Source organism: Lepisosteus platostomus, chromosome 12, assembly GCF_059453375.1.
Source record: "Lepisosteus platostomus isolate fLepPlt1 chromosome 12, fLepPlt1.hap1, whole genome shotgun sequence".
NCBI lineage: Eukaryota > Metazoa > Chordata > Actinopteri > Semionotiformes > Lepisosteidae > Lepisosteus > Lepisosteus platostomus.
The window spans coordinates 3,324,320-3,337,215 of record NC_142622.1 but is presented as its reverse complement, the minus strand read 5'-3'; the positions used below and the strand labels follow the sequence as shown (position 1 = coordinate 3,337,215).

Genomic DNA, 12,896 nt, shown 5'->3' with positions numbered 1-12,896 from the left:
GACTATCCTTCATTAAGGTAGTAAAACTTATTTCATTTTATCTAAAATCTTACAAATCTTATTATTGCTTTATTCCCAAACAAATACTTCTAATAATGTACAAACACAGATGTCCAAAACATACAAATACAAAAAAAAAATACATGGTTAAAATCCATGGATTAATTAGTTAATTAACAACCCAACTAACTAGATGGGCCAAATGGTCTCCTCTCCTTTGTAACATCCATTCATTTTCTAACTGCTTTATCCAATTCAGGGTTGTGGAGATGCGCAACCAATAGGCACAAGGTAGGCCACAACCTGGGTGGGATGCCAATCTCTTTGTAACGTTTCTTCTTTAAAATGTTACTTTTCAAAGTGTTTTGATTTTAATAGAGTATAATAATAAAAAGACTTAACAGAGGATAAAACTGAAAAGGGTGCTTTATGTCAAGAGGATTTTGTATGTCTATTCTAAAACAAATTCCTCAGTTTCTGCATCATCACTCCCTAGAAGGGGAGTTGCCTGTATGTCAGGGGAGGACATTTCAAGAGTGTGATAACACAGATACGTGCTGTGACAACCCATTTGCTAGAGCTGGCGAAGCATCCATCTGCCCACTATTGACAGAAAACGCATACAAATGAAAGAAGCTGAAAAACCAAAGATTTAGGTTTCTGCTGACTATGGGCTTAACCCAAGGCCATCTGGTGCACCCAGAATAATCTGCTGGATTGTCAGAAGTGATTAGCCACAGAGTGTGAGAAATTGACATTAAAGATTTTCTAGTTCTGAAGAGAACCTTTAAAAAAACACAGTGCACACAATATTCTTGGTGACAGAAACAAACGGTTAGTGTGGGCCTTGGTTTGATTCAGTTTAAATGGATGTGTCTTCAATGATACATTACAGTCACCCACACTGTATCAGTAGATTCTCTCATACCACATATTTTCATTGTTTTAAGATGTTCGTTAATTTGAGAAAGATGTAAAATAGCAATGCTCTGCTTGAGTACTGTGAGCATTCTTACTTTTTGTGGTGAACCTCATATTATACATAAAAGAATGAAAAATGCAGTATTTTCTACGCTTCATTTTCCAACCTACTGTTTCTCTTTTAAAGACCCATTTATTGGCAATTCAGGTGACTTTTTCACAGCAGAGTTTTTCTTCCACTTGATTGACTTTTCAGAAGTATAACAATTTCTCCAGGACCACTTCGTCCGTATGTCTTGATTTCTTGTAGATACACCACATACCACATCCACATGTCACTGCATGTCTTTTGAATCGCTGCAACCTTCTCAATCCTCTTAGAATATTATAAATAAAGTTTTTGGATCAAGTATTATACATAATCCGTGATGCATCCCATATCAGTAATGACCGAGACTTAGTATAAACCCTGTAATTTAGATTAAAGCAAGCACCTCCCTGTGATGTAATACTGACATGGAAAGAAACAGTCCTCCTGAACGGACTGAAGATGTGGGAGCACATTTGAGCTCAGCAGAAAGTCAAAACCTCAGAAGTATGCAAGACCCATGCATGAATCAGTCCTCTGAATCCAATATTATACAGAGCAGCAAGTAATTCACAGTTTACATAGTGAATAATCTAAAAGTATTAACCAGAAATAAACACCAATAAAACACTCTAACCTGCCCTACTCTGTGATTTAAATAGGTCATTTTTATTTCTAACAGAACTGAGCCTCTCAGACTCTATTCCCAACTGGCAGTAGAGTTTCTGCATTGTTCCCAATCTTGCACATGCATGTGATATCCAGTATATTATTTTTAGTATGATGGCACTCCAGCCAACAACACAAAAGTCTTAATTATCCTCCTCTTAAAAGTAAGACAAAGTGAAAGTAAGTTACAGCACCTGGTGTTGTTATTAAAAATGGTGTTTTTTCTTATTTGAAGGTACAGTGTGTAGTTAATTTAGGAAAATATAGTACACAGATGGTAGTTACAACGTTTATAATTGTGTACTATTGTGCATAGAACAAAACATGAACAAACTGACAAAGAATATCAGACAATCTCTTTTTAAGATTCTGTAAACTAAACTATAAATGTGAAACAAAATGACTCAACAGATAACTGACTGGAAAAGGTGAAACACTGAAATAAAAATATTTGTTAGCCTTTTCAGGAAAAAATATTGTAATACTTTGGAATAATATTTTAAAATACAGATTTTACACATTTATAATAGACAGATTGGATAATCTACCAAGGACCACTGATCAGTATTCTGTTCTTTCTTAAGACTCAGCAGTTCCTATAAACTTTGGGAATGTAAATATTCATTAACTTTGGTCATTTCATAGCTTTACAAAGAAGAGCCATTAAAGAGACATCTGTTTCTGCAGTACAAATATAAAGTCAAAGCAAGCAGCCACAGACAGCTGATACACCCTTCTTATTGAACATCAGCATGGTATAGCTAACTTTGACCAGTGAAAAGGCACATATTTTTCCTGTTAAAATTCAGCTTATTTTCTGATAAAAAATAAAAAATGAAAAGGCATTTATATTTTTTCTTTTAAAAATAAAAATCCTTGGTACTTTAAAATTACAATTGTCACAAGTTCCCTTACAATATGAGTGTTGATTAACTTAAATAGGTTATAGATCTTTACAAAAAGACATAGTACAGTGTTAAGGGTTTTAATGTTTTTTTTTGCTTTAAACAAGTGTTAATCTGAATAGATTCCAAAAACGCTATGTACAATGTACTGTACTTCAGATCCCATTAACAGCTTCATTGAATGAGTACATGCATGCATTTATTAATCTGTGGTTCAATGAATCACAACCTACCAGTGTATCCCAATGTACAGGCAAACCATAATTGATTGACAGGAGGTAATGGCGCAATGTGTAAAGGGTGGAATTTTATTTGAAAGATACACCTGTGGGACTATGGCTCACTGCACTTTATTACAATGATGAATTGCAAAGCTAATGTTTTTCACTTATTCTCTGAAAAAAAAGTGTTAGCAGGGATTTTCAGTTCTGTACTTTTTGTGTGGTATTCTCATTATCACTGTTCTACTCTAATAATACTTATTCTACTGCTAATTTTGTATTATTTCATGCAATGGTAGATGTTTTTTTCTTTAGACTACTAAATGTAAGTAAAGCTTGTATAAGAAAGCTCTGTAGACATTTCAATGCCAGTGGGTTAGAACGTCGTTAATTCCTATTATTGATTTGGGATTTACAATCATTTAAAAATCTTATGTTACCATGAAATTACATCCTGATAATTTCAAATGAAAATACAAATAAGGAGAAAAAGAGACACATGTTAATCTGCTTGCACTAACTTGCTGTTTTTTTCATGAACCAACAGCCTGCCACATTGATTCATGTAATGCTATAAAAATAAGCTGAGTTCAGCAAAACATCACCCTTTCACCCCTGGGGTTGCCTCAATTAGATGAACATAATTTAATTGTGAACGGTTGACAGCTACATTGAAATGCACATTCAAACATCCTCCCCATTGTTTTGCAGCATCTCTGAGACATTCAAGAATATTTGAAAATGAAGTTGCTCAAGGAAGGCAAAACAATCGTAACATACAGTACAGTATGTCTCCAAACCCATTTTTTTAATTTTCTCTAAAGCTATATACAGTACAGTATGTCATTATCTTTCTTTCTGATGAAATGTTGTATTAAACACTTATACTGTAGTGGCACCTCAGGCATCTTCCGGGACATGTCCAAACTGGTGTTGCCACTCTTGTTATTAAACAGAAAACTGAAGTAAGAGGTCACCCCCAGCCTTTACTTTGTGTTTTTCATACTTAATATCAGGTACATGGAGTCACCCTGCACTCTAGTTCTTATGGCTCAGCTAATATGCATTCGACATAAACTAATCAGCTGTTAGTTATGCAGGAGAACGATAAGGTGGGCTGGTTATGAGTCGGTTTTGCATCCTTTTTCAACAGACAAAGGCTCTCGAAGAAAGACAACAAATCAGCAGAACATGCAAACGCGCAATGAAAGAGAAGAGTCAGAGCTGGCACTTGAAACCCAGGCGCTAGACACCTACAGTACGTGTGTGGTCCACGTTCTCAATAACCTATTCACTCTCTGCATCTTTGGAGGTCCACATTCACAATGACATACTCACTCTCCGTTTTATCTGAGATCAGTACTCCATTTCAAGTTCGAGCTAACTCTGTATCACTGGTAGATAGATGGGAGCGCGTTGGACTGAGACCCATTTCAGTGTTATTACCTAAAACATGTTAAACAGTGCATCTGTTTGGCAGACCTATCATTAGCAAGCCAGATGGCATCACATATGACCATGAAAAAGGCGCTCATTTCTTCTGATAGAAAACTGTGTCAAAACTTTCTCCTGAACCAGCTGTCTTTAAATGAATTATTGTTAGCGGAGGGGGTGGCACGAAAAACTCTCAAGTTTCATTTTTAGGCTGCAAAAGCCAGGAACAGGTTTAATCTTTAAATAATGCAGTTATCAAACTTTATGCCAGTAAATAAGAGCTATCCATCAACCTTCTTATTTTTCTTTTTGAAAGGCCAACAGAAGAAAAATTTAAAATCCTCCAGCTACCAGACTGGATAAACTGACATTCCCCATATCGAGGAATGAAAGGCTCTTATCACTATAGATGGACAAGCATCTAAATCTGGATTTATATGCATATAGTTGTCAGCAACCAGAATTTCTCCTGTCTTTGCAAGGAATTTAGAAAAACAAAACAAAAGAATAATAGTAGGACATTATTCTTTGGGAAAAAATTTGAATTTATGAATGTGACCCAAATTTAAACTAAGAATTTCTGTTTCAGTGTAGTTGTTAATATAAAGTCAAGAATAAAGAAAAGCATGACTTTAATCTACTGCCTTTGAAGAACCAAAGGAAAATGTATGCACAAATAGCAAACAAGTACAAATCTTGTATTCATCCCACTACCTTACAGTCTCCTTTAAGGTGTAAATTTCGAAGGCTGATTTCATTCTTGAGCAATATGGGCAAATTTGCCGATAAAACACGAAAATTCAAAAGCAAATGAAGGGCCTTCAGTGAATACACTTTATTATCACCTTATTTTATTGTTAATTTGTAAATAGAGTTAATGATCTTAGCTTCCTCTGCTAAGGAACTGCAGAGAGTATATAGCAAAAATTACTGAATCAAAAACATGATTCCATGATCAACTTCAAATTGCTTCACATATCCTCCAGCCGCAGTGTCCATCGATGTGTTCCAAGTACTGTTCCAAATCCAGCCAAACAGAATCGCCAGCTCTGTTCTAATGGTTATTCAAGATTGTCAGGAACTGTCAGGAAAATGGTGTTGCTTACAGCATATCATATTCTAATTTTCAAAGGGCATGTTTCTGTTTGCGGGGTTCATATGACACATTCAGAGATGTACGTTTAAGAATTGTATTCAGATAAATATGCATATGTTTTACTTACACATCCAGGTACACATGTATGCTGCATACTGTATATACATAATATTGCCTTTGTTTGATCGATGTTTTCATTATTGAAGATAAGGTTTTTTCAGACAGAACCATTTTTGCATAATATCACTGAAGTGTCCAGTTATATTGTCGCCTGGAACATGTAGTCTGCTGTACTGTTGTATGGAAAGAAAATCTTAAAACTCCATCAGTTCGTTATTATTGATACACCAAGGCTGTTAACAACACCTGCCTCTAATACCTTCAGTTAATTCATCCAATTAAGTCAAGTGGCAGCTATATTGTAGAGCATTAAAGCGGTGAGGTACAGCCTGCAAGAGAAAGTTAAGAGCCGTGAGTTTTATTCCAACAAGCATTGTGATAATCATTAACTCAGGACAACTCCATTTTAAATTGTGCTAGCACTTATTTCCTATTATTATCTATGACTATGTAGTAGTAAAGCTATATTAACAATTTTACTGGCAACGTGTATTAAACATTTACTTGAGAAACGGTGGCAGGTTTCGTCAGACTGGAAATTTGTTTACCTTGAGTCCTTCTAGTATCTTCTAGTATACCTCATCCTTTACTTTTAATTTAATGCTGTAATCCTGTTTCAAATTATGTATTTAATAAACAAGCACAGGTTTATTCCACACTGAAAAGTTAAAAAAAAAAAGTATTTGGCCATTGAAAGATGCGAGAAAGTCTGAACCATATTTGGAACCAACCTTCCGCAATTCTCTTGGAATTATCCTACTGAATTTCATGGGGTGATCCAGAGCTTCTCAGAATCAAGTCTGCTCCCCCAGAAGGAACCAAAGCACCGTGAGCATATGATAAGGCTAAATTGTACCAAATCACAACAGCTCCAAGCAAGCTGTTGCTTGTAAAGGACTCACTTCGGGGATGAATGAGTCTGAATGAGTGTAGAGCACATACACGGAGTCTAGCAGCACTTTGATAAGGTACTGCAAAATGGTGCTCGTTTCGACTTTGACCCTTTGTGTTTGCCCATATAAACAAGTCTAGATCAGGGAGATGTCGTTTATTTTGCAGCTGCATGGCACTACTAAGTTCACTCCTCATGTCTTAACTGCTCTCAGGCCCTCTGCTTTCACACATAAAACCCATCTTATTTCTAACTAAAGGAGGCCTTAGACAACTATTTGTTGTGCTACCTTAACATTAAAAAAAACCAATAGGTCTGTCATAACTTTGTTTTAGTAAGTTTGTACTGTTTCAAAACAGAAATATTTCTGAAGCAATGCGAAAGTACAGTGTGCCTGAAAACCCCTTGACCTTGGTACCTGATTTCTACCTGCAGCTTGTGTTCATTGTCATTCTGCAGCTTCGCACTTTAAATGCAAATCTAAGATCAAAACCTTTGTAATTAAGTCAGTAGATCACTGCCCATTACTGTTTTATGACTGAATGCACTTGTCCTCTCCTGGATTTCATCACAAGTACATTCTCTCCCCCTGCATGAAACAGCAGTATACAGTAATTCCAATCTTTTCAGTCCCACCAGCTTGACAACAGGGTGGACACTGGTTTAAAGGATGTTGCCATGACTGAAGCAAGTTCACCTGCAGCACATTTTCAAGCCAGTAATATGGGTTAAAGGAAAGGAAACGTGTCGCAGAGTGTGAGCAGTCATGACCTGGCTGGTTTATCTGGAAGGATTGGGAAGATCAAGTGAGAACGGTAGGTTCCTTTCTAATCCGTGGAATACTGATGGCCAATATTCTCTCTCGCCAGCAGAAGAACGCGCCACCAAGACAAGCAGCACAATCTCTCTTCTGCCTTTCACATAACTTGAAAAGCACGGGTTAATCCGAGACTCACAATACTTCATTCATGTTTTACAGGATGGGACTCACTACAGGACTTATTACAGTTCTGGTTTTGAAGACTGCAGCTCCCCACAGCTTCAGATAACAGCTCTCAACCATTGGCTAATGAGCCAGACCTGGTTAAGGAACCCCAGGAAGTGTGCAAGTGTTTCACCATGGACGTACTGTATACGGGATGTGTTGAGATGAGTTGGGCATTGTAGCTTGCAATTCTTTAGGAAGGTTTCAGAAACCTCCTTCAGACATCCTAAGATCTGGGCAAATAAAACGTTGGCGCTAGTGTAAAATCTGAAATTGAGATTCCTGTAATTCATGGCATCATGCCAAGCTGTGCATTTTTTTAAAACTTTGTGTTAAAAGAACTTTTTCACGTTATGATGATGAAATCTTTGTAATGAAAAAAAGTTTATGTAACCGACACTTTTTTTTTATACCACTAAGTAAGTTATCTACAGGAAAGTGGCAGCAAATTCAGATTGACTTTCTGTCTCTTTGACAAGACATAACCTCCTACATCATTTATAAGCTTTGTCAGATTTGTAATCATATGACACAAGGTCCGAGAATGACCGTCCAATTTTAGACGGAGAATTAGAGAGTTGAAAACATGTCAGATGCAGCTGTTTCATAGCGTGATCGAACTCCAACAATTTCTCCTGCTCCCCAGTAATTATTTCAGCTTCTGAGAGGCACAGTGCTGCTGGATACTGACAGCTCATCACAGTGCACAGTGTCAGTCCACTAACTAAAACTAATGAAGCACACAGAACACAAAATGTGAGGGAATTCACTTCCAGCAAGGAATTGTCTACCTAACCTCTTACAGTCAAATTCACACCACTCTGAGATTCTTCATTATGACATATACTGTACTAGAAGATGCTAATTTTATGTGCTTTTTAGCACTACAAATAAAACATGATTAAAATGGGACACCATTTATAGCGTTATAATAAAAAGTAAAGACCTACATACCTAAGAATAAAGCAATCAGAATAGCACAACGCCTAACTGTTTATGAACAATTGTTTTGAACACAAACCACACCAGTGCAAGAGAGACCGCGGTTGCAATATCTAAGGGAAACAGCTTAGGGAATTTGAACAGCTGGAAGTTCCTCCCATAAACATTTTTTAATAAAAATTGCATTTTGCCAATTGATAAGTACAGGAAGACATGGCCATTTACAACTTTTCCGACTGCATCTTCTTCAAGCATTTGCTTTGGCACGCAGTCCCCTCCAACGACGTGAGCTTCATGGGAAACGCTCAAGCCAGCCGAATACTGTAGTTGACCTACAGGGAAAAACCCACTGACTTAAAAAAAAAACTATTTAAGATATTTTATTCTGAGCACCACATGGCATGGTGGGGCGAAGATGAGGCACGAGGGTTTAAATGTCGTGTTCAAGGCTCGGCAAGGGACCCCTTTCTGCCCCCGGGGCCACATACACTCAGAGAAGCGGGGCCTGATGGACGCCCAGGCCCCAAGACAAAAGGCCAGAGGTCACTGGCCTCCAGGGAGAGTAAGCTGGGAAAAGGCATGCCTCAGGAACAAAGAAAGCCAGCGGAAAGGTAGGGCTCATTTCTGAGTTAACACAGGGCGGACTCAATGGACACGGACACAAGAGAGGCATTGCCTCTGCCTTTTCAAAAAGAACTGAGAAATGTTCCATTTTTCAGGCTGTGGGCCGAACTGTCAGCCAGCTGTCAATAACAAGGCTTCTTTCAGCACTTCAGAACGGCAGAGCACGAGAACAGAAGTGACGGAAGAGCTGGAGAATTAGGCTATCGATTAAATTCAGATTTCAACATGCATTGTGGGTAGAGTTGTACAAAGGCAACAACGACTGACACTGGAAGTCAGTAGGTTGCCTTTTCCAGTTAAACAAAAAGAAAATCAAATGAATTAATCTAATGTTCTCTTCCATAGGCATGCCCACTTTCTGAAAGCTCAGAATACATGCTAGCTCCTTAGAAAACCTATTTCCCAGATTCTATCTCCCTCTGAATATCTTCCTCCTGTGGAAAATATATCCTTTGATAGCTTCAACCCCAACCTAAAAAATTACATTTAGTTTCAAGTTAGTGTAAGCTATTTTATTACCTTTCCTAGACACACCTATTCATCTTAGAAAAAACATTATGCCAACAACAAGACCATTTGCCTTTGGATAATTCACCATCCCAAACAGCCTGAGGAAACTTGCAGCAGAAGTATTGCATTATCTATGAAAGGCTGGTTTTTGAGAAAGAAAACCATGCATTCTCATAAACAGATAAGCAGATCTTGTTCCTTGAACTTCTACACCTACTTACTGTATATGGATAGGTATATTGTGCACAAATATATTCTTAAATAATAAAATTAAAATAAAACTGGGAGTTTGCTGTTGTTATTGTTACAGCCTTCCATTTGTGCACATAAATTCAAAACAGAAAAATAAATGAAAATCACTGAGGTTTTTGTGAGGTCAATGCACAGAGAAAATAAATCTGGCTTTTTTTTTTTTTTTACAATGTCAGTGACTCAAAGAAGTATGTTGAATTGCATTTACTACACGCAGTTAATGTTGCATAAAGGTTGTTTCAGATGTAGGTTAACTTTGTGCAATGATTTCCATGCAATCCAGTTTGCTGCTTTGCAATGGCTTGTCTTTGCTTTCATAAATCCAACCCTTTTAATCTCCTTACTCAGCTGCAACCTCTTTAAAAATTCAGGATATCAGTAAATTGTAAATTGATCTGTCTCTGTGGCTAGAGTCCAGGGACACTCTGTCCAACAGAGTACTCAGACTATGGTAGTCATTGCCTTCATCAAGACAGTTAACACAAAATTCTCCTTTAACCCCTTCATCCAGCCATTATCTCGTAATACAGAACACACCTGGAGAGACCACCCAAAACACCAGAAACATCGTAGTGATCTTCAAGTATGCATCTATGTAATTGATTTTAGCATTATACATTCTTAAAGTTTTTCCACAAATGATAGCATGTACTTTAGCAATATAATTTAAAAATACTATAGACACATCTGCAAGACAATATTTTTCAATGAAACCCATTTATTATTCTCACTTTATTAGTATTCATTCTTTTTAAATACTAAGATCAAATCTCAAAACAAAAATTGTTTCAGATAATAAAAATCGATTGTCCTTTGGAGTCTTAACTAATGAAAGGATTTTTTTCCCCACTTTCAAGAAAAGCAGTAAGAGAACAATACAATACTTTCTATACATAACCAGTTGGTTTCACAGTAGAATTTAATTGGTGAAAACAAAATATTTGCCTTAACAATGATAGTGAGATGTTATGTACTGTACGTAGTTTAAAGTAGTAAAAATGAACCTGAACAGGTAGGACGTCTTTGTATCGCACTCTAGATTTCAGCGCCAACTGCAAGTTCAGTGATACATGCTGTCCTTTTAAGAATTCATAAGAATCAAAAAACTAAATTGTGCATGAGCAGCTAGCGGTAAGTATAAAATACTACTGCTACCAGGTACTTCATATTTTAAGAGAAACCAAACTGAAATGTCTTTCAATTTTAAAAAAATCAACGTAAAAAAATTGATAAGTATGGAGGGAAATAAATCTTCAATGACAAAAGAGACTTTACAAAACTTTGGGCAATAATCTTATATAGTCTTCTAAAACGAAGATATAAATGTTAGTTCACCTGCTACAGCCACAGTAGCTTGGCAAAAGCTGGTTATTTCAAGCCAGTTCGTCTCCTTATCATACCTAATTTTTTAAATACTTCTCCTCAAAAAGTATTTCAATTTCCTCTCAAGAGTTCAAAATATTCACAATATACATGATGCACACAATTACTTTAACTTTCCAATAAGGTTATAATAAGTCACGGAAATTACAGTTGATTCAAATTTTGGGGGGCATTAATTTCTTCGATATTAAGTAATATGAAAGACACCTACCCGTTTGCCAGAAATATACAGATTTGCTTTCCCCTTCAGCTTGTGCCTGAGCATCCCAGATTCCAAACAGCAGGAGAACTACCCTCCACAAACAGGGGGCTGACAGTGGAGCTGTCCCTTTTGGACCATTAAGCAAGACTGGTCCTCTCTCTTTCAGCTCCATGCCTTAAGCAGGATGCTTTAATCCACAGGACCCAGGTAAAAAACGCCGCAGAAGAGTGGTTTTGCCCTCTGTGTCCTTTTGCGCGTGGATTAGTATCCCGTCATGAACGATGTCCGGAGAAGTCACCTTACTCTCAGCTGCACGGTGCTGACTGTCCGTGGAGGAGAAGGAAAACTGGCTAACACACAGGAACAATAGATCCCCCAGCCACATCGGCTGCTCTCTCCTGCTTCTGCTGCGGCTGGTGAGGCTCCTCTCTCTCTCCTCTATTCAGGACGCAGTGACAGTTTGCCATCAGCAGAGAGAGACAGCTGTCCACAGGGGGCTGCAGCTGATTGAGCAGGTTATCTGGGTCTGGGAGGTAGCAATAGTCATTTACACCAGCTGGAGAGAGAACCAGTGAGAGATACAGGGAGTCAGAGAGAGGGGGAGACAGAGAGAGAGGGAGAGAGAATGAAAGAGCCTGTGAAGCCTGCTGCAAAGAAACAGTAGTGAATGAAGGCACAAAAAATATAAATGAAATATTAACGGATGAGAGTCAAAATGAGCCGAGGTGGAGAAGCTGCAAAATGTAGACTTGCCGCAGCTTCTAAAATGCTCCCAAAGACATGTAGGCGAGTGTTCATGTGAAATCCCAAAGCCCCAGCCACAGGAGTACATAATTAATGGAATTAAATCATTGATGTTATCTGATTCAGAGCTGGTTTGCAAATTGAAGACAACAAAATCAAAACCTTTGAGCATGGGGAAGTGAAATGTGATAGATTGTGCACAGCACATCACAAGGGCATAAAAAGACTAAAAGGACAAGGTAAAAAAATTATCCTTCAGCCTCATTGACTGTAGACATCTAAAATAACAAGGATCATTAGAACATGAATGTTTCTATCTCTAATTAGAAGAATATAAAAATACTCTATTTATTCAGAACTTTGAATATCACTAAACCTTGAATACAATCTACTAATTTAAAATGATTAAAATGGATCCTCATCTGTCTGTCTTAGAAGACACACAATAATTGTAATGTCAAGAATATCAAGTATTCAAATGTGATAAAATAGTGAAATAATAATGTTTGAAAAGTAGCAGGCAAATTGATTTTGCAATCGCACTGCATGTGTCAAAAAAGCCATGAAGCTGCTGATATTCAAAGGGGAGACATTCTGTATCTCCCAGGGGATGTCTGTCATTTTGCAGTATGTCTTTCGTTTCAGCCCTTTTTGCATAGATTAGATTAATAGCTGAGCTGATCAAATAATTCGTCACCTCACCCTTCTTAAACATGCAGGCAGCAAAACAAATTAGCTACACTGAATGCTGGAGAATGGCCTTTGTTTATTTGCCACCCTTTCTTCACGCTTCTGAGAGGGCATTAAGGGCTCAGGAACCATGAAGCGCTTGGGCTGCTGTGATTAGCACAGATAAGCAAGAGTGGATTAAAGTTCTTCAGCTTTTGAAAACATTCAGCAATAAGGGG

The 12,896-nt window shown here is 37.5% G+C and overlaps 1 protein-coding gene across 1 annotated transcript in view; it reads right to left on the bottom strand.

The window, feature by feature from the left end:
- Window positions 1–12,896, bottom strand: part of thsd7ab (thrombospondin, type I, domain containing 7Ab) — a 200,334-nt gene that overhangs the window by 134,389 nt on the left and 53,049 nt on the right. The window contains exon 3 of the mRNA XM_088600467.1: window positions 11,254–11,800. Within this exon, the coding sequence (XP_088456593.1) occupies window positions 11,254–11,416 (163 nt within the window). The 5' untranslated portion in view covers window positions 11,417–11,800. The remainder of the gene's footprint in view (window positions 1–11,253; window positions 11,801–12,896) is intronic.